This window comes from Pezoporus occidentalis, unplaced genomic scaffold (genome assembly GCF_034315485.1).
Source record: "Pezoporus occidentalis ecotype Australia unplaced genomic scaffold, CSIRO_AGI_Poc_V1 ctg48, whole genome shotgun sequence".
Taxonomy (NCBI): domain Eukaryota; kingdom Metazoa; phylum Chordata; class Aves; order Psittaciformes; family Psittacidae; genus Pezoporus; species Pezoporus occidentalis.
This window is the reverse complement of record NW_026915813.1, coordinates 3,684,442-3,712,164: the sequence shown is the minus strand read 5'-3', so window position 1 is coordinate 3,712,164 and position 27,723 is coordinate 3,684,442. Positions and strand designations below refer to the sequence as shown.

At 38.5% G+C, this 27,723-nt stretch overlaps 1 protein-coding gene and 1 long non-coding RNA gene across 4 annotated transcripts in view; one reads left to right on the top strand and one right to left on the bottom strand.

The window, feature by feature from the left end:
* Positions 1–1,273: 1,273 nt before the first annotated feature.
* Positions 1,274–3,887, bottom strand: LOC134172887 (uncharacterized). Of its 2 annotated transcripts, none has more exons than XR_009968051.1 (2): positions 3,495–3,887; positions 1,274–2,661 (listed from the first exon to the last, which is right to left on the bottom strand). It is a non-coding gene; the product is annotated as an uncharacterized LOC134172887 (long non-coding RNA). The 2 variants fall into 2 exon arrangements; XR_009968050.1 differs by lacking the exon at positions 3,495–3,887 and adding an exon at positions 3,232–3,473.
* Positions 3,888–3,989: 102 nt separating this feature from the next.
* Positions 3,990–27,723, top strand: part of TAPT1 (transmembrane anterior posterior transformation 1) — a 48,958-nt gene continuing 25,224 nt past the window's right edge. Inside the window, exons 1-4 of one of the 2 annotated variants that reach the window (XM_062636426.1) lie at positions 3,990–4,282; positions 10,120–10,250; positions 14,421–14,539; positions 27,177–27,339. In XM_062636426.1, the coding sequence (XP_062492410.1) occupies positions 4,042–4,282; positions 10,120–10,250; positions 14,421–14,539; positions 27,177–27,339 (654 nt within the window). In that variant the 5' untranslated portion in view covers positions 3,990–4,041. Of the gene's footprint in view, positions 4,283–10,119; positions 10,251–14,420; positions 14,540–18,657; positions 18,725–27,176; positions 27,340–27,723 lie in introns of those variants that run through there. The other variant, XM_062636427.1, reaches the window with a different exon arrangement.

Below are 27,723 nucleotides of genomic sequence, written 5' to 3'. Positions count from 1 at the left end.
AATTAGATTATACTTCCAACCAATACTTTGGTACATTGCAAATATATGACAGCTGCGATTCTGGAAGATTTAGAACTAAGTTTGTTAATATCAGTTGTTGCTAAGAGATGCATTGCCTTTAGTAGAAGAATGAATATGCATCCACATACTAAGTGGATTGATGAACTAAAAGCCACAAACCCAACACAAAATAATATGTTTATATTACAAAAGTGCCTGAAAATATTTTATGGCGGGGAAAAAATCAGCATTATTGCACTTTGGGTTCATCACATGCTTTGCTGACTTTCCTTCTCAAAGAAGGTGTACTCAGTGATGGCATTGTTAAAAATGAACAAGGACTGAAAATCACATTGAAGACTATAACAATATAATTCTTTCAGGAGACTCACGAAATTAAACCATTAAGCAATAAATTTTTAGTGTCTAGTATTTTTTGAATTATACTGGAAAGTCTACAGAAGTTTGAGTCTTGCTGACAAAAAGCTCACAATGGTAGATAGGTAGCAGATGTTTTCACAGAGTTATGAGTATCGCAGTTGCTCATAACTGTTTCATACAGCTGAGTGCTGCATTGTTATTATCATCATTATAGAACCTGCCTCTTTACTGCTAGTTAATGTATTCTCCAGTTTCACTTACCTCTGTTTGGTACAGTGCACTGAGTTTCTACAGTTCTCTCCAGACTTCTTTTGTATTTACTAACATATGTCCATAACTTACTTCTCATGTGAGTTATAGATAGTGAATGCTCCATCCCTGGCAGTGTCCAAGGCCAGGCTAGGGAGGGTCTTAAGCAACCTGGACTAGTGGAAGGTGTTCCTACCCACGGCAGGGGGTTTGGAACTAGATGATCTTGAGGTCTTTTCCAACCCATTCAATGATTCTATGAATCTATAATTTTATTTAATTATTTATATAATTTTATATTGCTCTCTAAAAAGAAGACCTTAGTTGACCTCTTCTTAGCATACTTCACTGAGACCACTATGTTAAGAGGGGATATCTGAGTTGGTGGGGTTAAATTACATATATGGCAAGGTCTGAAAAGACAACGAAGTTCAGCCAGCAAAAAGCATTACAAAAAAATATTAACCATGATCTGAATCTTCTTCTTAATAACCTTTTGTTTGGTCTTGGGGGGGGGGGGGGGAATCCATTACCAAAAAAAAAAGGAGTTTTAGACCATGTAAAAATGTTCTTTAGAAAAAGACCATCTTCACTAGGAGACAGAGTAGTTGCAGCAATAAGTACTCAGAGACTAAAGCACAACTGGACACACTATAAAAGTTTTTATACTTGACTGTGCCAGAATGAACTTTCCTGACATCAAATTAGCAAAAATCCCTCTGTGATGATTATGTATAAGACACATTTTAGGTATATAAACATTACTCTAGCATATGGAAGATTTAAGGCAGAAAATTAAGTAGCTTGCATAAAGCCCCAAAGATCAGCACTGCTGACATTTCTAATAAAATTCAAGTAACTCTTACTTCCTTGAGTGTCTTAACTGCATGACTATCCTAATGATTTTTGTTGTTGTATGAATGAAACTCCTTTTTCTCCTTGGAGACAGTCATTATTTTCAGCCAAACCTCCTCTTTCCCCCTCCCCCCACCTGCTAATGATCTCTTGGAGACAAAAAAAAGCAGAAATCCAGCTGTGGTAACATAGGACTGTGTCTTGCTCTAAGGAAACCGCTTCAGGAAGAAGATTGGTGAATGGTTATGAAACTGCAGAATGGATTCCAACATGCTGCAGAGTCATTCCGTAGCATGTCTCACAGCAGATAAGCTATGGAAAGCAAAATACAGCTTCTCAACAGCTGACGGTCCCAGATAACTCCCAACAGCAGATATCATAATGAGCCACTACTTCCTATATCAACACCACTAACATTTTTTTCACTAAACAACTTTTCCCCTCTGACTTGGCTAGATCAAGGACTCAAATATCTAAAAACTGGATTTTGCTGCAGTTGAGTTGACTTTCTGGAAGTGGCCACCAAGACAAAATACTATGTTATAGTTGAAATACACGACTGAATGTAGAAATGAATGCACTAAAATTCTGACCGATGGTGAGTTACAAATTCAATGTAAAGTACAGAAAAAAACGTAAAGAAAGACTATGGGTAAAAACTTGAGGGTAGCTGCTAAGTGTGCTTTTGAAGCATCAAAAATACAAGCGAATTCTTAGCTGAATCATATTGCAGTCAAACTATTATCATGCCTTCAGCTGAACTAGTTCAAGCAGAGGACTGGAAGATCTTGTAAACTAAGCAAGGTTATCTTGGGTCAACCTGTGAATAGAAAATGTCTGTGCTATCACAACTGCTGCCAGCAGTTTGTTATATAGCATTTCAGTGAGCCTGAAGGAGAAATAACATAGCTGGTTGTTAGATTATGTTTGATGCTACGAACAACTTCTTTTGGGTACGACTGATAACAAGGTTGTGACTGTTGTCCTTCAATATCATGCACTGCATCTTACCGATGGATATAGCTTTTATACACAGCTGGAAGGAGAGAAGCAGAGTATCTCTGAGAATGTCATGTAACTTTGCATGGTCTGCTACAGGACTCCAGCTGGGGCAATTTTTCAGCTCTTTCTGGAGCTCTTAGTTCTGCATCCTGTTTTTACGACAGCTTTTTACATCTGCAGAAAAAACATGGGAGCAGAAAACCCAAGATAATGATGTGAAGTAGCTATCGCTGTTAGCTCCTGGTATGGTACTCAATACACATTATGAGTGCCTGTAAAAAGTGCTCCACTGCCTGGATGTCAAGACCTGGATGAATCCTACCAGGCATTTAGAACCACCAACCATTTAGAACCACTAATGGCAATGGAAATGGGCACCTCCAGTCTATCCAAAGCCTGAAATGCTCTTTGAAACAACTGTACGAGAAACTTACAGAGGAGAACTACTATGACTTTCCAAAGAATAAAGCACTCTTTGTGTTCCCAGGACAAGTGGCTAAATATTAAGCTGACTGAATCTGGCCTTTGAATGTATGATAAGAACATGAGAACTGCATGTGTGCACTTCAAATTCAGGCCAGGTATTTTGTCCTCATGCCCATGCGAATTCCCCCCACAAACAAGTGCTTTACTGTTATCTTGAGCTTCCTGCTTTTTACCTTCATGTTTACTCTTGAATAAAGTATAAGCACTTTGAGACAGGAACAATTATTTTTCACTAGTATGGCCTCTGATAAGCCTTACCACTGCCAATATCATGCTGCCAGTAACTAACAGCATTTCCAGCCTCAGCATTTCATGAGCCACAAGACTTCAGACACCAGTTCTTGGGCTGGTGGGGCCTGTTGACTTCTGTGGGCTCCTTGCACTCTGTCACCTGCCCTCCTGTGCCCAGCAGAGCATGGTGAGCTCTGTATGAGCCAGATGGCTGCTGCAACACCTGCCTACATGCAGGTGAGCCTGGCGCTGTGATTTCTAGACGCCTCTTGCCCAAGAGCCACACACACCTGGGAGCGCAGGGCTGTAACCTCAAGTGGCCAGTCTCGTTCATTGAAACCCTCTTGGCTTTAGAGGTAATAATTCACCTCGTTTTCCATTTCCTAACAAGGTCTTTATTTGTGCAGTGTAGATTAAACACGTTATTTGCAACTGTTTTGAACCACTGTTTCCCAGCCCGTTGTAGTGGGTGAAACCGTGGGCACGACACACATTTCTTATAACAGCAGAGGGCCCGCTGGATCTCTGCGCTAACACAGGCATCTTTCTCTGTGCCTAGCAGCATCTACAGTACGAGAACGCGCTTTGAAGCCGGGCAGAAGAAGGCGCTGAGGCGCCACTGCAGAGCGGCGGCCCTGGCACTCCCCGGGTTAACTGCGGCGGCGCCACACCAAAATGGCGCCGCCCGCCTCCGCCCCGCCCCGCGCGCTGGGCAGTCGCGCGGTGGCCGTGGCGCGCCGCTGTCGCACGGTTATGAGTCACCGCCAGGGGCGCGGGGCGGCGCGCGGCTCGGGGGCTGCGGGCGCGGGGCGGGCGGCGCTGCTGCTGGCGGCGAACATGGCCGGCGTTCCCGACGCCGCTGCCTCCGCCGCCGCGCCGAGCAGCAGCGGGGATGGGCGGCGCGGTGGCAGCCCGGAGCAGCAGGAGAGCTGCCGGGATGAGCCGAAAACTCTCAGGGGGAGCAGCGAGCCGTGGCCGCCCGCCCCCGGTCCGGGGCAGCTGTCTCCGCAACAGCGAGCGGAGACGCTGGGCTTCTACGAGAGCGACCGGGGCAGGAAGAAGAAGCGGAGCCTCTCGGGTGAGGGGCGGTGGCGGGGAGAGAGGCCTCTTCCCGCAGGCCTGGGCGGGTGGAGGGCAGCGAGGGCCCCGGGCAGGGTTGTCCCGCTCGGGAGACCGGGGTGGCCGGGGCGGTGGTGCCCGGGGCGGGCGGTGCCTCCGGGGCGCGTCGCCAGCGCTGGCTCCTCAGCGCCGGCCGGGCCGCCTGAGGGACCAGGGCCTGATGGGTGCCCGAGGTAGGGCCGAGGGCGCCCTGTGCGAACTTTGTCGAGCGACTTAGAAAAGTGCGCTGGGACCTGGCGAGTCCGGGAGCGGCGGCGTTCGGCCGCTCCGGGAGCGCGGGCGAGCAGACGGGGAGCTCCGCTCCGGCTGTGCTGCCTCCGCTCTCCCTGCCTTAAGTTTCGGCAGAGAACTCGCCTGTGTTGGTGCCCCTTAGCGTGATTCGTGGTGTCCCCGCTTTCCACACGAGTGTGTTCAGGAGGGGGAGCGCGGGTCTCTGCTCGGTGTCACGCTGCGTGTTGGGAGGTGTTAAACAACATGAGCATTACCTGTCCCACTGTGATACACTGAAGCGGAGGCTCAGGCTGTTCGGTCGGTACCTGCCGAGGAGTGAGAGCAGCGAGCGCTTCGCACACCGGTTCCTGACAGGAGCAGGGGGCTTACACACGGGGCTGGATTTCCTAAGCTCCACGGCCGGGAGAGCTGCGGGCGCAATGAACTTTCTTAAGTACGAGCAATGCTCGTCGTGTTAACGGGTTCTTGTTACATACGCGAGCTTTGAGCCTTTGCCCCTACTACTGTATGTAACAGTACGGTTGAAAGTTGTATGCAGATTATTTCAAAGTAAATGTAATCTACGAACTGAAGACTTTATAGGGGAAAATAGGGAAAATGTCATGGTCTTTGCTATCCATCTGCAGCTGTATTTACATTTACACTTGAACTGGGCTTTTTTTTAGGTATCTACAGAATAATTTTTGAAAGTAGCCCTGACTTTTTTTTTTTTTTTTGTAATAATGATCACTCTGTGTGGCAGGGTTGAGTCGGTGTTGGTAAGATCATAAATTATTAGCACTATTTTCTTAGTTGTGCTGCTTGCTGAAAACCTGGGGAGTGCTGAAAGTGGTGTTCAGGTGTCCAGGCTGTCTGCCGCAGTGTTAGTTTGAAGGTGATCCCACAGGTCTTACCAAATACAGAAAAGAAAAAGTAGGAATTAGGATATAACTTGAATAATCTGCCACCAATTGAAGGCTTTCCTTCTAAATTTGACAGGTGCTGTGTCCCTTTCTGACATGTTATGTCATAGGAAATGCAGTATCATTGATTGCAGTTCTGGGGTGTTGATGAAACTGAGGTAATTTCCATAGTTGTAAAGAATTGGCTTGATCGTTATGAATTGCTTTTTAGTGGGGAAAAAAGAGTGGTCAAGATGCATACTAATGTTCCTGAAAGATGAACAAATAGCTTAGTTAAAAGTATGGAAATTGTTAACTTGTGTGCATGCACAGGAATTCCTAACTGTGTTCCAGAAATTGATCATAAACTTTGAAATAGTTAAAAACATTGGTGCTCTCAGGCTCTTCAGGACAGGAGAACGTTAGAAGAACAGGTTTCTTGGTAGAGCAACTGAAACTTCTAGCTCATCTAGTGCTAGCAGTTTGTTACACAATAGAAGAAGGGATTTTTCACTATACAGAGTGGTTGTTTAGAGAAGGAAATAAAAATACCCCACCATATTGTGCTGGTTTAGTCTTGATTGATTTAGTTGAGTCTTTATGATAGAAGTGTGTTTTTAGGATTAAGGGGAGTGAAATTTGCTCCTGTAGTAGTTGCATTTAGGATTGAAGTTATGATTGTACAGCAGTAGAAGCATATCTAGGTACGGTATGTTTCACATTTGCAGAAATTTTCCCTTCCATTTCTGGTTAATGGTTATCCTTTGTGTAGCTATGCATCGAAGTATAACTTAGGTAAATTATTATCTTCTTACTTTGAAGGAACTAGTGGCCTTTTATGTTTTGAATATGCTTGTGCTTTTCTGTCCTGAGGTGGGGAGATAAATGAGAATAAGCATTAAGAGTATGCTATCTGAACAGTTTAAATGTAGTGTTTAAACACAATCTAAAACTGCGAAAGAGGGGAAAGTTGAAGTGGAAAAGGAATTTGAAGTAGGAATTAAAGCGTTTACTTACTTTTAGAAGAAAATGATGCTTTGATAGCAGAATTAAACTTTTTCAGGTGATTTATTACTCTGTCCTGCCTTGGTGTCTCATGCTGTTCTTCTTGCTGCATTTGTCCTGCAGGGTTAGCCACAGATTTGTTTCACAGCTGACGCAGAGATAGGGCTAATGTAGAGTGGCAGTAAGTGCTCAGAAAGGAGGTGGCTGAACAACTGTGGGCTTCAGCGTACCCCCTCTCACTGCAGAGGTTGTTTTGCAGTCACAGTCTGGAGCTTGTGTACTGATCAACCCCGGTCATGAGGAGTCATCATTTCTGAATTTCAAGGGCATGAAAGTCTAACCAGGTGGAAGAAACCTAAAATCATTTGCTTTTCAATAGACCCATGAACCAATTTGTATGGGGTAAGGAGGGGAAAATACCATTTAGTTAGAATATCTCAAGTTGGAAGGGACCTGTAAAGGTACACTAAGTTACTCTGTGGTGTATATGCCATATTTACTTTGCAGGAAACTAGTTTTTTGAGATGCATTATCTTTAAGTCAGAGCAGGTTGGTTATCTGAGGTGGAAGAAATACACCTGGGCAGTTAACAGAGTAGCTAACTGGTGTATTTATATCTAAGGTTATCCCTTGTGGGGGGGGGGGGGGAACAAAAAAAATCAAAACCAAAAAACTTACAAGTGATAGTATTAAAAAGGAAGACTCTAGAAAACACATTTGCAAGACTTCAGAGCAGTCATAGAATAGTAGAATAGTTAGGGTTGGAAAGGACCTGAAGATCATCTAGTTCCAAACCCCCTGCCATGGGCAGGGGGCAGGGACACCTCACACTAAACCATGTCACCCAAGGCTCTGTCCAACCTGGTCTTGAACACCAGCAGGGATGGAGCATTCACAACTTCCCTGGGCAACCCATTCCAGTGCCTCACCACCCTTACAGTAAAGAAGTTCCTACTCATGCCCAATCTGAACTTCCCCTGTTTCAGTTTGAACCCATTACCCCTTGTCCTATCACTGCAGTCCCTAATGAAGAGTCCATACCCAGCATCCTTGTAGGCCCCCTTCAGATACTGGAAGGCTGCTATGAGGTCTCCACGCAGCCTTCTCTTCTCCAGGCTGAACAGCCCCAACTTTCTCAGCCTGTCTTCATATAGGAGGTGCTCCAGGCCCCTGATCATCCCCGTGGCCTCCTCTGGACTTGTTCCAACAGTTCCATGTCCTTTTTATATTGAGGACACCAAAACTGCACACAGTACTCCAGGTGAGGTCTCACAAGAGCAGAGTAGAGGGACAGGATCACCTCCTTAGGCCTGCTGGTCATGCTCCTTTTGATGCAGCCCAGGATACGGTTGGCTTTCTGGGCTGTGAGCGTACACTGCCAGCTCATGTTAGGTTTCTCATTGGCCAACACCCCTAAGTCCTTCTCCACAGGGTTCCTCCGAATCCCACTGTCCATGTCACCGATGAAGATGTTGAACAAGACCGGTCCCAACACCGATCCCTGAGGGACACCACTCGTTACTGGTCTCCAGCTGGACATTGAGCATTGGCCACAACTCTTTGTGTGTGGCCATCCAGCCAGTTCTTTATCCACCAAGTGGTCCATCCATCAAATTGATGTCTGTCCAGTTTAGAGACAAGGATGTCGTGTGGGACAGTGTCGAACAGTTTGCACAAGTCCAGATAGATGACATCAGCTGCTCTACCCCTGTCCATCAGTTCCGTAGCCCCATCATAGAAGGCCACCAAATTGGTCAGGCAGAATTTCCCCTTAGTGCAGCCATGCTGGCTGTCGCCAAGCACCTTGTTGTTTTTCATGTGCCTTAGCATGCCTTCCAGGAGAATCTGCTCCAAGATTTTGCCAGGCACAGAGATGAGACTGACTGGTGTGGGTAAATGATTTAATGGAATGAACTTCTGCCTTGTTTCACTGGAATGAACTTTGATTGAAGCTTTATCCATAAATATTAGGTTTTTACTACTCATTAAACTACATGTTCTCATTTGTTTTAGGATAAATTACTTTTAAGTGTTACAATGGTTTTGGTCTGCTTACTGGATCAGCAATACATATATCTATATTATATATAAATTAAAATCACTGTCAAAACAAGTTCATACAGAGGAAAACCATTCAGTTTAAAGCAAATACTGATATAAATGATATACTAATACATAATGAGCCAGCAGTTAGTGAATTATATAGGTGTGATCAGTATCAGCAATATGATAAATCACAATATTAGACATACACAAGATGTTAATACACCATCACAGGCTTCAAAATGCCTGTTTGTCGTCCCCCCAAATCCTAATCACATACAATACATGTGCCCCCCACCCAAAGCAGTGTAGGTTATACGCATACCCTGCTGCTGCTGCTTCTTCATATTTCTGTTTGAGCTGGTTCCTTCTTTGCTTTAAAACTATTTGTAATTTTATGGCTGTTCTTCCAGCTAATGTTCTTCATCATTTTCAATGTGATGAATATTGAGGAGCCACTGTCAGACAGTTTTGGGTGAAGTCTTTACACACAGCATGTATACTTGCATTCCTCTCTTAACAGCTGTTATCTAGTCTGTTTTACTAAGGGTGTGTTGTGCAGCCTTTTCCTCCTCCACAAAAACGGAAGGCATTGTACCATGCAAGATCCACCCCCCTGCCTAGTAGTCACTAAGTCTTTTGCTAAAATCTGAATTTACTATTTGTGTGTTCTTATGTCATGGTAAATGATCTGTAGCTTTTCATCTGTCTGTCTAGATAGGTGATTTCCATCTTTTGCATGTTGTGTGAACACTGAGAGTTTCTATTTTTAAATGCCAGTAGTAACCAGAAATGTTGGATTTTATCGTAGTGTTCTGTCACTTCTGAAGTGTTACCAGAAGATGGTAATGTCAGACTTTGTCAATGAGTATCACAGCTTAAACTCAACATCCTTGTCCTGACAGCCTGAATTTTCACAATTGCAATTTTCAAATTTTATTTAATTTTGCAAGACTGCTCCACGCAAAGTCTTTTTTAGAAGCCATATGAGTTGACTAAACTTAGGTCAGTCAGCCTTTGACTTATTTGCCTATAGTCATTAAAATGTAGGAGACCTGTATGTGCTTGATGGCTTTTTGGTCTTGAAAGGCTTTGGTCTGATCATGAAATGATCAGCATGCTTGTACTGTTTGTGCACTGAATCACTTGGGATTGTGTATCCATGAATGTTTTGATCTTACAGAAAGTTCTTTAAAATAAAGAGCAAGTTGCTAGCATTGCTGGGAGAAGAAATAGCTTTTAAGAAGTCTAAAACAGAGCTTAGTAAATTTAGGAGGACTGTCAGTACATTAAGGATTAGGTCAGCTCAGCATAACTGCATCCAATGTAACTGCTTTGAGTAATGTTCTGGAGAAGTGGGATGAAAACAACTGGCTGGGAAGAGAAGTGGGAAGATGATTGGCTTGTTTTGGTTGTTCTGCTGGGGCAACAGGGATATGGTAGAGCATAGGACTTGTGTCTGTTGTGGCTCCTTCTGTACCAAGTTATTTGATGTTCTGGTTATGATCAGCTGAAACTTTTGGGATTAGATACGATACAGATGAAATATGTAGCAAGTGAAAAAAAACATAGCTGTCTTCTCATGCTTTGGAGGTCATGCCTGAAATGTCTTCTACTTATGTATTCCTGAATATAGATCTCTCATTGGTGAGGTTCATCAGTGCTGAGCTAACGAGAGGCTACTTCCTTGAACACAATGAAGCAAAATACACAGAACGGAGAGAGAGAGTATACACGTGCATGCGAATACCAAAAGAACTGGAAAAGGTGAAGTATACTGTTAAGATTTGTTTTAATTTAGAGATTAAATCTGTTGTATTATATTATTTGAAGAAATACTTACTTTTCAAAGACTTGCTACTAAATAAAGTTCAACATCTGTAATGATTAGTTTTCAGTGTTAGTAACTTAAGCATTTGTTTCAGGGTTTTTTGCCTGTTTACTGCTTGCTGCTGTTACTAGTAAAGGCAGGCATGGTTAACTTTCAAGACCAGATGATGACAAATTAATTCAAATACAAAGATGTCACTGATCCTTAAAGGAATAGTCAAGCAAAATAATACTTTTTACAGCAAGACGTGATTTAAAAAAAAAAAAAGTTTTAAAGATTTATTTGAGGGTGGGAAGAGTTCAGTCCTTTAAAATATGATGATGGGTCAGTTTCTAGCTAAGGTTTTTGACTTAATTTTCATAGCTTTCTATTTCGCTTTTTACAACTAATTAACACATCTTCCCTCTCTTTCTCAGTGCTACAGCCCTTCCTGAAGCATTCCTGCCACCTCCTTTATGTCAGCTTAGATACAATTCTGGCCATACAGTGAGCTGTTGCCACTGCTGTAATGTAGAAGAGAATTTTATTCTGTCTTAACCTTTTTGATTTGGGAGGCAGAGGAATATGCTCAAGGATGATGAGTAAGGCAGCACTGTAATAAGGTTTGGCTAGGCTGCACTGCAACGATAACATTAAAAGTAATATAGCTAGAATTCTCAAAACTTTTAGGGATGAAGTTACGTAGTAGGGCTAAATCAATTTGGCTCTAGCTTACACTGAAGGGAGAGTCTGTGTAATTCTTCTCTCACTTAGTCTCCTGCCTTATGAATGCTGCCTGTTTTGCATGAACTATGGTGCTTGCTGGACTGTTCGAAGGATTAAACCAGCTCATAATTTGGCAGTGAATGCTTCACTTTTCTTGCTCGGGGTTTGTTCTTCACTGGAATAGTGAGCTGAATTGCTTGGCTAGTATTCTTGAGAATCCAGAGTCTACGCAAGGGCAGAAGGGGAGCTGTGTAGCTTGGGGTAGGGGTGGAAAGATGAAAGAGCAGTGGTGGATGGAGGGACAGTAGGAGTCCTTTTGTTAGCAGCCCTCAGGTTTCTCCTTCAGTATCATTAAATTCATCCTTAGTCTGTGATGAGACCTTGTTTCATAAAACTAAATTCCCAGTCAGTTACTGCAGAAAATCACAGAATGAATGAGATTGGGATGGACCTCTGGAGATGATGTAGTCCAAGCCCTTGCTTAAAACTGCATCACCTACAATAGCTTGCTCAGGACTAGATCCAGTTAGACATCTCCATGGATGTTGTCTTCACAGTCTCACTGTGAACTTTACTCTTTATGGTAGAATATTCCACTTATGGTAAGACTCTCAGTTGAACTTTATAGCAGTTTTACATCATCTCCATTGTAATTATGTATACTATTACATGCCCTCTCCAAGTCACAGGAATTGTGCTGAATGATCATCAGCATAGATTTCCAATAAAAATTTCAGTCCGTAAGAACCAGGCAATGCCAACAGTCTTTTAAAAATAAGCTTGATGCTGTAAGTGGTGAAATTGGTAGTTTTTGCATGGTAAATCATATTTCAGTCTGTACTTTCAATATGAAAGAATATGAAACTGAGTAGTAAGCATATGGATTTAAAAAGTGATGTTTGTCTCTTTAGAGATTCTGAAATAAATTCTTTATTTCTTTGCATGGGCTTAGTCCATGTTAGTATACATACTAGCTATATCAAATCGAATCATACTTGTTGAAAAAGTACAATGATTAAAATCTAGAAACAAATGTACTAAATAGTGTACTAAATCACTTGCTCTGTGATTCCAAAGTCTGCTTAAATGAAATAAAGCATGAGGCACTAGGAAAGGAAGAGAAGAATTCTGTTAATTGTTTGTATTGTATACTACCCAATAGTATAATTACAGAGTAGGAATGAAAATCATAATCAGGTAGAGTGAGAGTAAACTGGAGTAAGTTTGTCAGAGCCTAATCTTGGGAGGTATTCTTTAGCATGCACTTCTTGCATGTACGTATTTTTAGAGTAGGGTGTAATGTTTAAAGGGTAATATCTTGTTATTGGTCTGAATACTTTTTATTTAGACAAACTAGATAATTTGCAATATAAATGCTACTTCCGCTCAAACTTTTTGTGCAGTTTCAGTGAAAGTTCTTCAATGTAATAGGTTATTTGTAGTAAATAAAAGGTGGTCCCTATTCTGCCATCTTAGGGGAAAACTTGTCAATTCATCTCAAAATTAAACTTTGAGCTTTTGTGCTAAAAAATAGTTATGATGATGGAAAAGCTCATTAAGCTTTTCTGTTAGCTCCTCAGTATCTGGAATATAGCAGCAAAAATGTTTACCAAAATGAGGGGAAGGTTCAGTGCTGATTGTATTTCATCAGGTATGTATAAGTTCAGTCTAGTGAAAAATTAGGAAAATGAGGACATTAAACAATTGCAGATATTAATGCAAGATTATAGAATGTGAAAACCTGTAATTGCCCAAGCAGTGACAAAAGTTCTCTTTAAATCAAAAAGAAAATGCAGAGTTGTTTTCTGGATTACAAAGATGCCGTCAAAGAGTCAAACCAAATGACAGGCTGTCTTTCAATTTTGCTTGGGTTAAGGAGTTAAAAAAAGGAAGATACATGTTCAGCTCCAGTCATCCTCAGTGGTTGGATATTCAGCACTTGGTTTAAAAGTTAGCAAAGAAATGGGTAACTTAATGGCATATTAAAATGCAGTGGATAAATTCATCCATTATTTGTAACCACCACTCCTGATAATTTTTATTGATAACCCTCTCCTGAGATCTTAGAAAACAGTGGTAGAGGTGAATGAGTTGGTGTCAGGAGGAGAGAAGACCTTAATGTCATGGTGTGATACTGAAGTACAGACTGCAGAATTGGTAGAAATAATATGGGGAATATTAATAAATAATAAGGGAAGGCAACAATTCAAAAATGACAGCTGTGCTCTTAGACCTGAGTCAGTCATCAGTCACTTGCAGATAGATGTACTAGAGCATATTCTGTAGGATTGCTTTCAAAGTTACAGGGATGCATGAATGAGAGAAAGGTACATCTCAGTGATACTAGCTCATTGGACGTTGAACTGGCTGTTGCTCAATCTGACAAAGGAGGTACTTTGAAAGGCAAACAGATTGTGGGAGTTAAAAGTAATTTGCTTGTCCTTTGGTTTACCTCTCCCCTTCCCTAGCCCCCAAACTGGTGTCTGTCTTTCCCATCAGCAATACATAAAAACTTTAAATGCATATCGGTTGTGGATGTATAGGCCTGCTTAGAGGCTGCTAGTCTTAATTGTGTAGCCAATGATTTCCTTGCAGGAAAAAAAAAACTAGCTACTGGTCTGACAGAAGTGTAGAAGCCTATGTCTAGAGTCTCATTCGTGTAAACCTTAGATAAATTCAAAAGGCAGATGAGGAAGGAAACTCGTGGGGAGAGTGGTATACAAGAGCTTGCTAATGAAGAGATTTCTAATGGCAGAGTTTAGGTCTAGTTGACTTATGACAGAATTGCTTGGCTCATGGCTGTAATAAAATGGCTTTAACTGTTCCTGTAAATTAAGGATAAAGCATTTAAACTGAGGGCAACTGGAAGTTTACCTCTTTGTATTTTATACTCTTTGTATAAAAAAGGTAGATGTTTTCTGAAGGAAAATTACCATATCTGGTAATTAGCTGTGCAATAGGGAATTAACAAGGTAAGAAAAAGAAAAGCATATTAAAAAGGAGGTAGACAGAAAATGGTTGTGCACGTGTACACACAGCTCTGCTTGACACATACCACAACCTCCAAGGTTAAAAACATTAACTTTTTCAACCTTAGAGGAAGGTCACCATTGGAAGATGAACTACAGTTATATGCACACGTAATTCATCTATCCGGTAAAGACTGAGTTCAGTGAGCCATGGAAGTCTGGAAAAGCCTTTGCTGCTTGGATGTTGTGGTGCGGAATTTTTGCTGAATAGTCTTCCAAGTGCATAGCATTTTATTTTTGTTACACTTCAGGAGATTGAACAAGTGAGAGTATTGTGCTTATTTGGTTAGTCTTATGTAAATGTAATTTTCATAAAATCATACAATTCTTTATAAACTACTAACATACTTTTGTTTTATTTTTGTAATTTAGTTGATGTTTTTTGGAATCTTTTTGTGCCTGGATGCTTTTCTTTATGTATTCACCCTGCTTCCTTTGAGAGTTTTTCTGGCAATGTTCCGGTTCATCACTTTGCCTTGCTATGGCTTACGGTAAGTTGATTCAAGAAAAAGGTGTTGATACCCTTAAATAATGTTTATTTATATTTGTATTTAATTTTACAGCCTTCAGTGCTGTTTAAACTACTAATGACTTCTTCCACTGTGAAACAGAAGTTTTGGTCTAAACTAACCAAAACAAAGGTGTTTGTATGTGGGATCTGTAAGCTTTGCCAGCAGTCACTAATTGTCATGGTTATTTTCTTCAGACACAACAGTTTGATAACAGCAGCACTTAGGCATATTCAGGTTAGTAAAGGATGGAGGTCTAAGCTTATCCTGTAGTTTTGTTCTTTTAACCAGCATGTATCTGAACAGTTTCAAGATCCCTTAGATTGGAATTAATGGCTTGGCTCATGTTTTTTGATAGGCTCTTTGACACTGAAACAGAAGTTTGGATTTTTTGTTTGTTTTTGTTTGGTTGGTTGGTTGTTTTTTTCCTTGGGGGTGTGTGTGTTTGGTTCTTTTGTTTGGGTGTTCGGGTTTTTTTGTTGTTGTTGTTTTTGGTTCTTTACAACAGTTTTCCTTATCTGCGTGGTAAACTTTGTCCAAAGAACCCCTGAATAAAATGTGTTATTTTCTTTCTTTCAAAGACTCTTAAGACAGTAATCAGATGGGACTAACTACTTGGAATAATGTTAAGACATTTTAGATCTTAATGCCTTGCTTTTTTGTTCAGATCAATTTGAGGAAGTTGTTGCTAATTCATAGGATTTTTGGTTTGCCTTTCTGGTGTAGGCATCAAAAATTGGATAGAACTGGTTTCTGTTCTAAAAGTTGGGACTTCATGGTAAAACTGGTTATGTAAGTCTGAAGTGTGGCCTAAAATAAAGGGATTATTTGCATCAGTGTTGTAACTTTCCTTGAATAAATACGGACTTACGGGTTTTCATTATGGATCGCTCCAAACTTGATGTATGGTAGCTGATTATTTTTTGGTGGTTGCTCATATTTGCATTATTAATATTTTTTTATATGTGAAGTGCTTTTAGATGTGTAGTTCAGAATGTATGTTCTGATTAAAGCAAATGCGAGTCTAGTTGCAAAAGAAATAATATTTTAAAGACTAGTTTTAATTGGAAATGTTTGTACTTCGGTGGCGCTTAACATAGGCACTAGGTGGCAGTGTAGTATTTTATTGTGCAGTTACCTTGGAGCTGAATCTCAGTCTTTCATTATGTTGAGAGTTTTCCTAGCTGAATAAAAACTATGGCAGCTATTTAGTTTTAGCCTTATGACAGGTCAAATTATGTGCCTATTTGTTAATATCATAAAGGTACTATTGCTAGAATAATAAAATTCAGGAATATATAATGGATTTTAAGAAATCACTTGGATCTTACTATTTTTTTCTTGTTTAAAAAATGTTCTTCCTTGTTTATAAACTCAGCTTTGCTTTTTGACAAGTTTTCTGCTCTTCTGAAGTACGATTGAAAATTTGAAGGACCAGTTGCTGTTTTGGGGTATTGTTAAATATACTGAAGAAAGTGACATGGAACATACCATATACACTCATGCGTGTGTATCTGTATGTACACACACTTGCAATATTAAAACTTAATCTGCTAGCTTGATAGTATTATTACTGTGTGATGCAGGATAGAATCCAGTTTGATCAATTCAACTTGGTTATATTAACTTTAAAGTGTTATCAGGTAAGATGCAGTGAAAGTGAATTATCTTGAGTGAATAAAGCTTTGTTTATGTAACAACTCCTGAAGCAATTTTGTTTGTTACAGTTTCCTCAAAGGTTTATGGACTTTATTTTCTTAGAATCTCATTACTTGTTCAATACTCGAGGCTTTGTCTAATTCATTAATGTTTTTGATTTTGGGGTGGGATTTTTTTGTTGTTTTTCTAGGTATGCTGATTTGATTTCTTAAGGCAAAAAAGATTTGGGATTTTCTTCTCACTCAGGAAATTGATTTTTATCTAACAAAACAGATTTCAAGAGCTAAAACGTCTGTAATTACAAAAGGTACTTACAAAGCAGGTGGCTGTTTATCTTTTAGCTTGCTCTTTCTCACAGATGTCAAGTAAATGTTGAGAAACACGACTAGTTGTTACTTGAACCTGCAACATCATATTCCATTCTGTGTAGTAAATAAAAGTGCTCCTCCCTTCATCTTGACTTTTTTTTCTCAACATCTCAGTGAAGTTACTGAGCAGTGACTGTTCCATCTTCCTTCCAGTTTACTCTTCAGTTTGTTTATTTCCTCATAATAGCTGCTCTTGTCAGTGTAGAAAAAGATTATATTACCCATTATTTTTTTGAAAACAATAAAACCATGTTCCATGTTTGATGGACTAGTTCCTGTCAATGGTACTGTGTGCAGTACTTAAATGTAGCGGGAGTGCTTCATAGCCTCTTCCTCATGTTTTAATATTCCATTTTACAGAGTTTTGAAAGAGAACTAAGAGTAATGTATCTTAAAGAAATTTGTTTCCTTATGCTGCCTAGACAGTGTAAGTGCTTCAGTTTGACTGCGTAGTTGTCATTCCTCATCATTTGATCTTTCCGTCTGAGTAAATGTGGTTCAGTGTGTTTGTCAGAGCTGTATTGGTGTTAACAAAGCTATTTTAGAGAGACCGTAAAACTTCGAAAGCTTCAGTCAGAAGAATCCGAGATTCTGTCATTATGTAAACTAAGCTGCTGGTTAAATCACTGTGGTCAAACTGGCAGAAGCTGAATCATCACATTGTGATGGTTTTGGCAGGTGCAGCTACATTACTGCTATGCTCTGTAAATAGCAGGGTGCTCTTAATAATTAACAACACTTCACAAAATTAAAAGACATCTTCTGAAATTACAGGAAAAAAAAAAATTAACCCAGCTCTGATGTATTCCAAGTCATGGAGAGGAGTTTTTCTGAATTATTCTTTTTGAATCTTCTGAATTACTCTCATCTTATTAAACTATTCTTTGACATCATAAAAGCACATACGTTGCTCTAACAGCAAATCTAAGGTAGAGAAATAAGTGGACTTGGTGGAATTCTCCTCAGAATTACAGTCCTTGATGACAGGTTCCTAAAACTAACCCTACCTGTTGCTGAAAGGTAGGGTTTCCTTCTGCAGTTCAGACACATCTTTTTATTAGTACCTCGGATGCAGACGTTCTGTGCAGATTAATATCTCTGCTTCTTTGCAAACACTTCTAAAACGCTAATTTCTTGTTTTTCTTGGAAATGTGTTGCACACCAATAAAAGCTCTTGTGGGAATGGGGAAAAGCTCTTCTGTATTATTTGAAAAACACCACGATATGAAGACTGAAATTGTATGTTAGTGAAACTCTGATGGGCCTTCCAGTTTAATTACACTTAAAGCTGTTGTTCATCTTCTCCACAAAGCAAGTAAGGAATTGTGACGGAAAGTAAGACTTCTTTTCTTTCCCTCCACATTCTGGTTTTCTGAAGGAAATACACAAGTAGATTATGAATTTTCTTGTATGTGAAGATTGATTGACAAGATCTTTACCTTTCTTCCATGTAGAAATAAATACAGACTATAAATATTTTCTGTTTTACTCCTCTCTCTTCTCCGTTAAGTAAGTGAATTTAGGTCCTGCCAGCAATAACATCATTAACTTCAGTTGTATTATATATACCTCTTAAAATTCCCATCACCCTCCTGTGAAGTCATAGATTTAAGCTTTTCAGTAGGAAATAGGAATAGCATTATTTCAAGAAAGAAACTGTAGGAAGAAAGCGTATCAGGGATAAAACAAATAAACCAATCAAAACCCACTCCCAACCCCCAACAACAAAACCCAGACAAATCAAAATAAACAGATATACTGGCACTCTATTACAGACATTATTTCTTTGTTCATATTATCAGGTTATTAAATAAATCTGAAACTTTGTTGCACACTTTTTGCTGAGGGCTTTAGTTGTTAAATACATAAACTTCCTATTGTCTGGTTAAGTTCATGGAGAAAGTAGTGCATCTGTCCACCAAAACGTCTGGCTTTCTACCAAGCAAAAAAAGGCAGGTGCATTCAGTATTTTCTGTAGTAAACTCTCAGATCAAGTACTCCTTTCTCCTTTCCATAACAGTGCATAGTGTAGCAACATTACAAACTTCTCTTTCTTTCTTTCTTGTAAATCAGACCGAAGGGAAGAGCACTTTCACTTCCTTTATAGGATGGAATGTGGTGTCACAGGGATTCCTCCTTGGTGAGTAAATCCTGATTTTCTTTTTCCTTCTGTGCTGTCAGCCAAATTCGCACATGCCATCAGTAAAAAGACTGATTACAAATGAGTAGTATAGCTAAATTAGCCAAGGTATTTCAAAGGAGAAACCAACACACATTCATTCAGTGTTGTTTATGATAGGTGTATTTTCACTTGGAACTGCATCACTGTGGAAATAAGTTGTGATTTTAATAGATTTTAAACGTTTTTTACATAGAGTGCCTGCAGACCAGTTAAGCCCAATTTAAAATGCGATGTCTTGGAAAAGCTGTAGCCCCTGCTGTAATGCCTTAAGCTTTTTTTTACGTTTATTCTAAGCAGTGTTTCAGTCAGGTTCATAATTATTTTTTTGTGTGTTCTTCAAGCAGGTTTTTTAATGCTTAATGTAAATTTTGGGGAGTTCTTCAAGTTCATTGCGAGTGTCTCAGTATTAGACTTGATTCTCTGCATAATGAACATATGATAAGATGCTGTATTTTATTTACTGACTTCAGTTATAGTTGATACTGTTATGAAAAAAATAAAAGCTTAATGGAGGCTTGTTTTAATTGTCACTTATTTGAAACCTCAATTTTTTTTTATTTATTTTGAGACAGCTTTCATCCGGGCGTAACAGCAAGGTTGGTTTTGTTTCATTCTTAGCATGGTCTCGTGCTGTGGTGTGTGCATGTAGAGGATTTTTATTGTCTGAGAAATGAAATGCCAGTTGAAACCTTGGCAAACTCAGCTCTTTGTATCTTAGAATTCTTCATTTGGGACATTTTTATCAGCCCTTAGTCTGTATATCTCAGTTTTATAACAGTTAAGTCCAGCATATATACATATCTCTCTTAAAGTATTGAATTGGATTGATCAAAATAAAGCTATTTTGATTAAAAAGCTTCTTCTGGAAGCCAAACTTAACTTCAAAGTGGAGCATATTTGTAGGAAAATATGTCCAATGAATCACTCTGCACATTTTGAAAATTCTTGGTGTATGCCCTGCAGACAAACTTGGCTTGGGTTTTATTTTCCCTGACACCTCTATTTGCTATGCTAACAGGAAAATTTTCCCTTATGTGTTGATCTGGTTGTTCTTGTTAATGCTTAATATAAGATTAGAAATTTATAATACAGCTGTTCATTAATGAAGGCTACATTGAAAGAGTTTGATCAAGATTACATGCAACGATCTACATGTAAACCAGAATACCACAGTTCAGTTTCCATACAAGTATCTGTAATGTGAAAATAGAGAAGATATCTAAACAGAACTTTAACTAGACCACCATTTCAGTAGCTGAAATATATTACTAATTAATGTAAGTCTCAATGGCTTTCTATTTCAGAGTGTTAATAATACAGTTAGAAAAGGTTTGCTGTAAAATTCTTGCTCAAGCTTGTAACCTCAGTGCTAAAACTTTTCTTCAGTGGATTATTAGCTGAACAATAAATCTATATAATGAAAGGGGGTTTTTAATTGTGTAAGTACAATAACATTTATAGAAGTAATACTTTTAAGAGTTTATAGATGTATATGTATGCTGGTGGTTAATTATTTTAAGATTAAAATATCCCCCTAAAGCATTTTTGCAATAATACATTGGTATCTTTAGATTACTGTATCTGTGAGATCAGTATTGGAAATTTAGTGCTACCTATGAGGGAGTAATTATTTATGGTAATCTGAATTATTTGGATGAGACTGTACTAAAGGGGCCAATTGAAAATTCAGCCAACTGTAAACTTAAACAAGAAAAATACATCGAATTCTTGTTGGTTTGGAGAGAAAAAAAAAGCATCAAAAGCCAAACTTTACAAGGTGACTGGAAAACCATATGTAATCAGACTAGAAGGGATCAGAAAGCCTGGAAGACAAAAAGAAAAGTAGCCATATGATAGCATGTGACAATCTGTGCAGTTAAGTTTTAATATATGCAGAGTTTTAAATAATACATGCAGAGTGCTTATGCATTGGCTGTCAGAGGAATTAAGCTCAGGTATACTTGTCTACTGATTACTTTGTACCCAATATACAAGTTAAAATATTGTTCATTTTTCAGTGACAGTGCTGAAAAGCATACCATAAACAGCTGTACTGAGGTGTTTAGACCCTTTTTTTTTTTTTATACAGCAAGAGCAAATTACAGTTTGTCCTGGGGTGCATTTTATGTTCCAAATGACTTAACCATAAGGAAGGCTTATTAAAATATTTAACACCCGATTTTGTTCTTTTCAGAAGTCAGCCACTTAAGCAAACTTATTCATTAGCTACTTGTGACTTGTAATATCTTAAAGACAAATATCAATAAACTGCGAGTTATTTTTAATAATGCTCTACTTAATGCTGAGTAACTGCAATTGTACAGCTGCTGGAATGAAAAAGGGATTGCTGGGGTAGGAGCCAATGCCAAATGCCAATACACTCAAACTCTTGAGCTGTTTTTCTTCTTTAATAACTTAAAGGAAAGATACTGTGAAATCCAGCATGCTTTTCAGTTGAAACTCTCGCAAACATTATATATTGGTAGTATGACCATTTGTATAGTCACAGCCCTTATGAAAGATTGAACCTAATGTTTTTCAATCAGAACATGGAGACAGAACTCATTACTTTATGAAATATGATAACATACTTGAAAGGTCATGACCCAAATAGACATACCTTGAAAATGAGAGTCAGGAGCTAGTTTCTTAAACTTACGTTTGTCTAAGGAAGTTGCTTTTGATGAACAGTGTTTTTCCACACCCAGTTTTTCTTCACTGGGTAGCTGTTTTACGTATACCTTGAAATAAGTTTGACTTAGTTTTGTACCAGTGGGTTTTCTTACACATATCAAAAGTAATCATTAAAAAAATTTAGGTTTTTCTTTTTCCTTGTTCCTAAATCTGTAGGACTAATTTGTGGATACCCAGAATATTTGGTAGTATTCTGATAGTATTTGAATTTAATTTTATAGAGTAGCAAAGTAATTCTTCCTAACTGTTTATAAGGGAAGTTGCTTGTTTTCAGCAAAGGGGGAGAATGTACGCAGATCCAGTAGTTTTCTAAACAGAGGAAGGGCTTGGATTCACGCTTCCTAAATGCATCTCAAGGTGGGCAAACCATAAACTGGAAAATTTGAAGGATGAGTATTAAACCTTGAGCTTTTGAATTGTGTTAGGAAAAGTAACTATTTTCTGTAACAGACTGGTTTTCTGAATTCCTAGTCCTTGGTTGATGTCAGTGTACTGTATAAATTCTGCTGTAGTTTCAACTGCCTCAAACACCATGTGATAAGTATTGAGCTTGACATGCTTCTTTTGTTAATTGGCTTGGCTGAAACAGAAGCATGGTGTGGTAGAATAGAGTGGTATAGTAGTAAGGTGTGCACATCACTTAAAGTGAATAAGAAGCTCATATATCCACTTAAATGTGCATTTGTGAAATATATATTATTTGGACACAGTAACTGAGTTCTTTTCAGTGGAGATTTTGTATCCATTAGTAGGTGTAATGGTAAAGGTACCCAAATGCTGAGGTTTGAATGCCTTGTTTATACTGTAGAATATTGAAATCCCTGTGTGTATTTTCTGTGTTGTCTTAATTTGCTAATTAGTGTCTCAGTGTAAGAGAGTTTATCTGCAGAGGAGTGCTTGGATTTTCACTTTGAATTCACACAGATTGAAGGATCATATCATGTTTAAACAGCTTAGTGTATTCAGTGGTAGTAATAGTAAAGCGATACAAGATTTTATGTAGTGAATAATAGAATGGAAAAGCCTTGCTCTTTATTATTGACATACTTTGAAGAAGTTTAATTTAAAAATTTGATTCCTTGGTAATCTAGTCTGTACAGCTGAATGTGGGAACTCAAGGCTTAGCGTAATGAAACCACTTGTCAGATTCAGTAAAGAGCATTTTGGAGAGCATGACTTGTAGCAAAAGTGTCTGAAGTAATAATGGAAATATGCTAGAAAATAATTAGGTGAAAACACAGAAATTGTGTATCTTAATAAGGCCCATCTGAATGACAGTCCATATGCCCTGAATCTGCGTATTTACTGGTTTGAGATGTGAAAGTTGTAATTTAAATTATTATTCAGCTATGTAATGAGCCAAATTGTGAAACAATTCACATAATATTATTTCTGGAATCCAGTAGGATATTAAAGAAGCTGCATCTTGCACAAAGGCTCTCATGATACTATCTTCTAAGAGCAGAGTTCACTAAAGCTGGGAAAGTATTAATATTTAATTCACTCCTGCAGCATCTCTGCATGTCTGGGGTAGCTTTGAAGGAAAAGAGCAACTGATTTCTATAGAAAGATTCTGCTGCTTGCTTTTCTGTAACTGAAATGATTCAATACAAAATAAGATGGTTATGTTTGTTGATGTTCTTTTCTTCACAGTATCACAGTATCACAGTATGCTAGAGATTGGAAGGGACCTCGAAAGATCATCTAGTCCAATCCCCCTGCCTGTCTAGTTTTTACATCTTGGCTCCCTAATTTCAAATGAGATATTGAAAGTATTATCAGCACTATGCTGTATTTCTTGTTTGTTTCTTGACCTTTGTATAGTTGTCATAGCTTGGCTGATACCAGCTTTTTTTGACATTCTGTAGTATGCATGGTGTTGATGATGGGTTCAGCATTATGAATTGGTATGCGATATTAATCATGATGTCTCATTACTTAGTGCTCAAGATGGTTCTGAAAGTACTTTCCAGTGTTGGCACTGTGTAGTTATTGGAGATAATAAGTAGAAACAGACAATGAAAGAAGTGAATGCAGAAAATGTGATGTGTGTCATGAGTGGGCTGAGGGTTCTTGGCAGGCATAAAATCATATCGGCCTCTGTGTGTTTATATGTATTAAACAGTTATGGTAGGAATGATTTGTGACAAATACAGATTGAAACAATGTGAGCCTGATCATGTACTAAAACTGCAATGTTAAGTTCTCACTGAACGCTGACTACATTATTTCATAACTGCAGGCTTTGCAGTTAGTTCTGTGTATTTGCCAAACGATGACAAATCATTAGACTTAATCCATTTACTTGATTTCCTTGTCTTTCTAGGAAATAATTATTCCTTTTCCATATTATATTCACAGCCACACCTCAAAATCCTTTTGTAAATGTTATTAGCCAGAGCAAAAAAGGATTTTGCTGCAGTGAAAGTGCTTTTGTGTTTTTTATGCAGTAGTCATGGTTAATCTCCCTCAATCAGAAATATGTTATTTGTAGACCATAGATTACTTGCTAGTCAATATGAAGGGTTTTTTTTTAGTGTACAGTGAAAGAGTACTAGAATACATTTTAAGTGCTAGGATATTCTTTCTACTTTCTATAAAGCAGTTTTATGTACTCAGCCTTTGCAGTAATCCCTTATATTTACTAGGGGTTAAGAGATGCTGACAGCTCTTCTGTCATCAAGCTGAGTAAATTGAAACTGTGAGGATATTTTTGTGATTTCTTTTAAAGATGTGTTTTGAAGAAGTTGGCACAGTTTTATTGTTGGTTCTGCTTCTCATGTACATGAGAAGCAAAAGAAGTTACTGTACAACTCTGAATAGAACATTAACAGTGAGAATTTTTAGTTAAAATGTCACAAGTAAAAAATACTGCAGTTTTTTCTAGATAACACAGACTACTGAGAAACTAAATCTAAGGCACTGTTAGAGGTAGAATTCTTGAAAAACATAATTTGAACATATTCTATTCTACAAAAGCTTAATTCCTGTAAGGCATAGCAGTCAAGTGTCGTTGATCTGATCCATTTGAGCAGCCTTTGAATTGAATTGTAGTGATACCCAGTTTGTTCTGGAAGCAGCACATTCTCAGAATACCTTCATCTTTACAGTGTATAGGGTGCTGTGTGCAAGTTTGGATACACCTTCATATGGCATTGTTCTCATGAGTTTGTTTTCAGAGTTGAGAGTACCTTTACAAGAGCAGTGTGCTTTTGATTGTGTGTAGTCTGTTCTTAGAGTTTGTATTCCCCTGTGATGGTTATCTGCTTTTACAGTAGCTTCTTATGAGTTGATTTTACTTAAGTGAGTGAAGTCATACTGATGAAAATCAACGCAAGCAGAAGCGTGATAGGGTTAACAGTACAGAGTAGCAGAGGTTTGTGACTGCTGGTGGTTGAGCATCTTTGATGCTACTTGTGAGCCAGAAAATCTTTAGCATGATAACATCAAAGCATTTTCCTGGGTGAATCTTTCTGGACTGTTTCAGAAACTTCATAAACAGATTCTGCTTACTAGTGCATTTCAGCAAGAGACCGTCCCCTCATACAAATTGGTATCCTGCCAAACTTTAAAAACAGATCTTTTGAATATTTTGTCTTTAACAATAAGGTAGGTGTTGGTTGGAAAAATGAAGATGCTAACTTTCTGAGTAACAAAATTTGATTCTCTTTCAAATGCTAAGACCTGGCACTACTGTTGTGAAGTAATAACACTTTTATCACTTTATCCCAATCTATATTGTTCACTATGAGTGTTGACTGGGGGACTTAACACTGAAATGATTCTGAGTACACTTCCAAAATTGAAGTAGGTTGGAGTAAAAGGAACATGCTGCATTGCTCAGTGTATGACTGGTAATCATAATCGTGGGCTTGCTTAAATCCTATAAATGTTCCAATATATGCTAACATATTTAAGTATAATCGTTTAAGTGAGATGTAGTTAAATAGGGCACTAACCTTTCTAGATGCAATTTTACAGGTTAGAGAAGGCATTTTTTTGTGTGTCATGCAAGGACGTAGTCATAGGTTCTTTAAGCAGCAGGCCAATAAGGGATGTGCTGGAAAATGGATACTTTAATTTTTTTAATTGGTGTTTTTAGTTACAACTCAGTTGGGGGGGGGGGGGGGAGGATGGAGAGAAAAGTCACCAAGGCTTTTTGTCAAGGGCTTAGTCTGAAATAAAATGTGGTGTGGTTGCTGTTACTGACTTGTGAGAGCAAGAAGATGTCTCTTAGGGTGAAAAAGCCACTTGTAAGCAGTTCAGATGTGCTGGAACAGGTTGAATTCTATTATTTGGAATATAATTAATGTTAACACAGATTATGCATTAAAAAAATATATAATACAAGGAGCAGTTGCTCTCTGTAAATCTGAGAGCTCTGGAGACGTTCTCATACTCCTAGAATGAGCATGATCTCACTCCTAGAATGAGCGTGATCTCACTCATACTCCTAGAATGAGCATGATTTGCTCATTGTGGAATGACACTGTGTGGTCCACAAGTGTTACAATGCAGGAATACTGTCTTCAGGGCTCTTTTCTTTTGAATGGAAGGCAGCAAAGATACCTGAAGTAAAACGCTGTAGCTCAGATGTTGTACTTAAATAGAATGAGTCAGGTAGCTGGGGTTTTTTACTTGTCTGACAGGTCTGTAAAATGTCTTGAGTCCCAAAGGTCATGAGTATTGTTTGGATGTTTTTTAAAAATAGCATGAATTTTTATCAACTTTATTTTTTTCTTTCTAAATGTGTTACCAGTTTATGGGAGCACTGTCTAATCTCTGGATAACCTTGTGATTTAAGAATACAGCAAATGAAAATTCATAACTCGCATTCTGTTAATTGGTTCTGACCTCCCTAAAATGATAACTTCTGCAAAAGCCTTTCAGTGTGTATTAAATGTGTAATGGAAATACTTGTCCATTTTTTTTACATTAAATTCTCAAATAACCTTGTGATTTAGTTTGAAGACTTCTTAAATGCTTTGAATCCTATTAATATTAAACTAAGTAAATAGACAAGTAGATACTGCCTAGCAATGTCATTATGTTTATGGCTGCTAGTGTGGCAATTGAAGTAAAGCTATTTTCTTCCTGTAGCTTTAGCTTATAGGATGAAGTTGTATAATGACTCATTTAGTCTTCTGGGTTACTTGTGGAATTACAGGTAGAAAATTTCTGCATTGATTGGTTCAAGATCAGACTCAAGCTCTAATGTCAAATTGTTTGCATTTATTGCTGCAGAGCTTAGAGCTAAAAGAAGATACTGAATTGCATTTAGAACCTGTTCCTCAGCATCCGGTTTGTCATAGTGAAATTGAAGATGACTGCTTCATTTATTTGTCTTTTGGTTATAGCAAATACAATTTCTGTAACTGATGAATTCAAAATGATAAGCAAAATTGGCTGGAAGAGGGAAGGTAAATTAAAATCACAGGGCATGCATGTGGAAGGTTCTTTAGAAATAGGAGTTCTTGCCCAGCAAATACAGTATTTTAATCAAATGGATGTGGGAGATCAGACAGTGTGTTCAGGATTGTGATCTGTAAATGTATGTGATGGTTATAGTGAGTGAGGAGCAGTGGAAGGAGCAATAATAAACTACTTTAAAATATATCCGTGATTAACAGGTTGTGTAAATTCCTACTAACTTGGTAGCATTTGTATCTTTTGAGTATATGACATTTAGTGGAACTTTTTGCCCTTTGTATTTCAGTGATAGACGTTTGCTACAACCTGCTCAGGTATGTGACATTCTCAAGGGAGTTATATTGGTCATCTGCTACTTCATGATGCACTATGTGGACTACTCTATGATGTACCATCTGATAAGGGGACAGTCTGTCATAAAGCTCTACATCATCTACAACATGCTTGAGGTAAGAATGTTGGCATCAGAATATCAAGCATGCTTTTTCTCGAACTATCTAAAATAATGCTGTATTACAGTATTTGACTTGGAATATGGCACATCTCATTCTCACAAATGTGCAGACACTCATACTGAGCCTAGATGCAGTGAAACAGGCTAGTTTATGAAAAATAAATTTTGTAGATACTGCTTCACATTGTCTAATTCCTGGAGTTTATTAATCGGTGGAGCTGAATGGAAACTGAAAACTGGAAATGAAAGAAGAAATGCTTTAAGCTGAAATGCAGTAAGTGGAGTGAATGAGGTTTTGAAATTGAGAAGAATAGAAACTATTAATTTGAAGTAGTGGTAATATCCTGAGAGAGAGGAGAGAAGGAAAATAGTAGAAGAC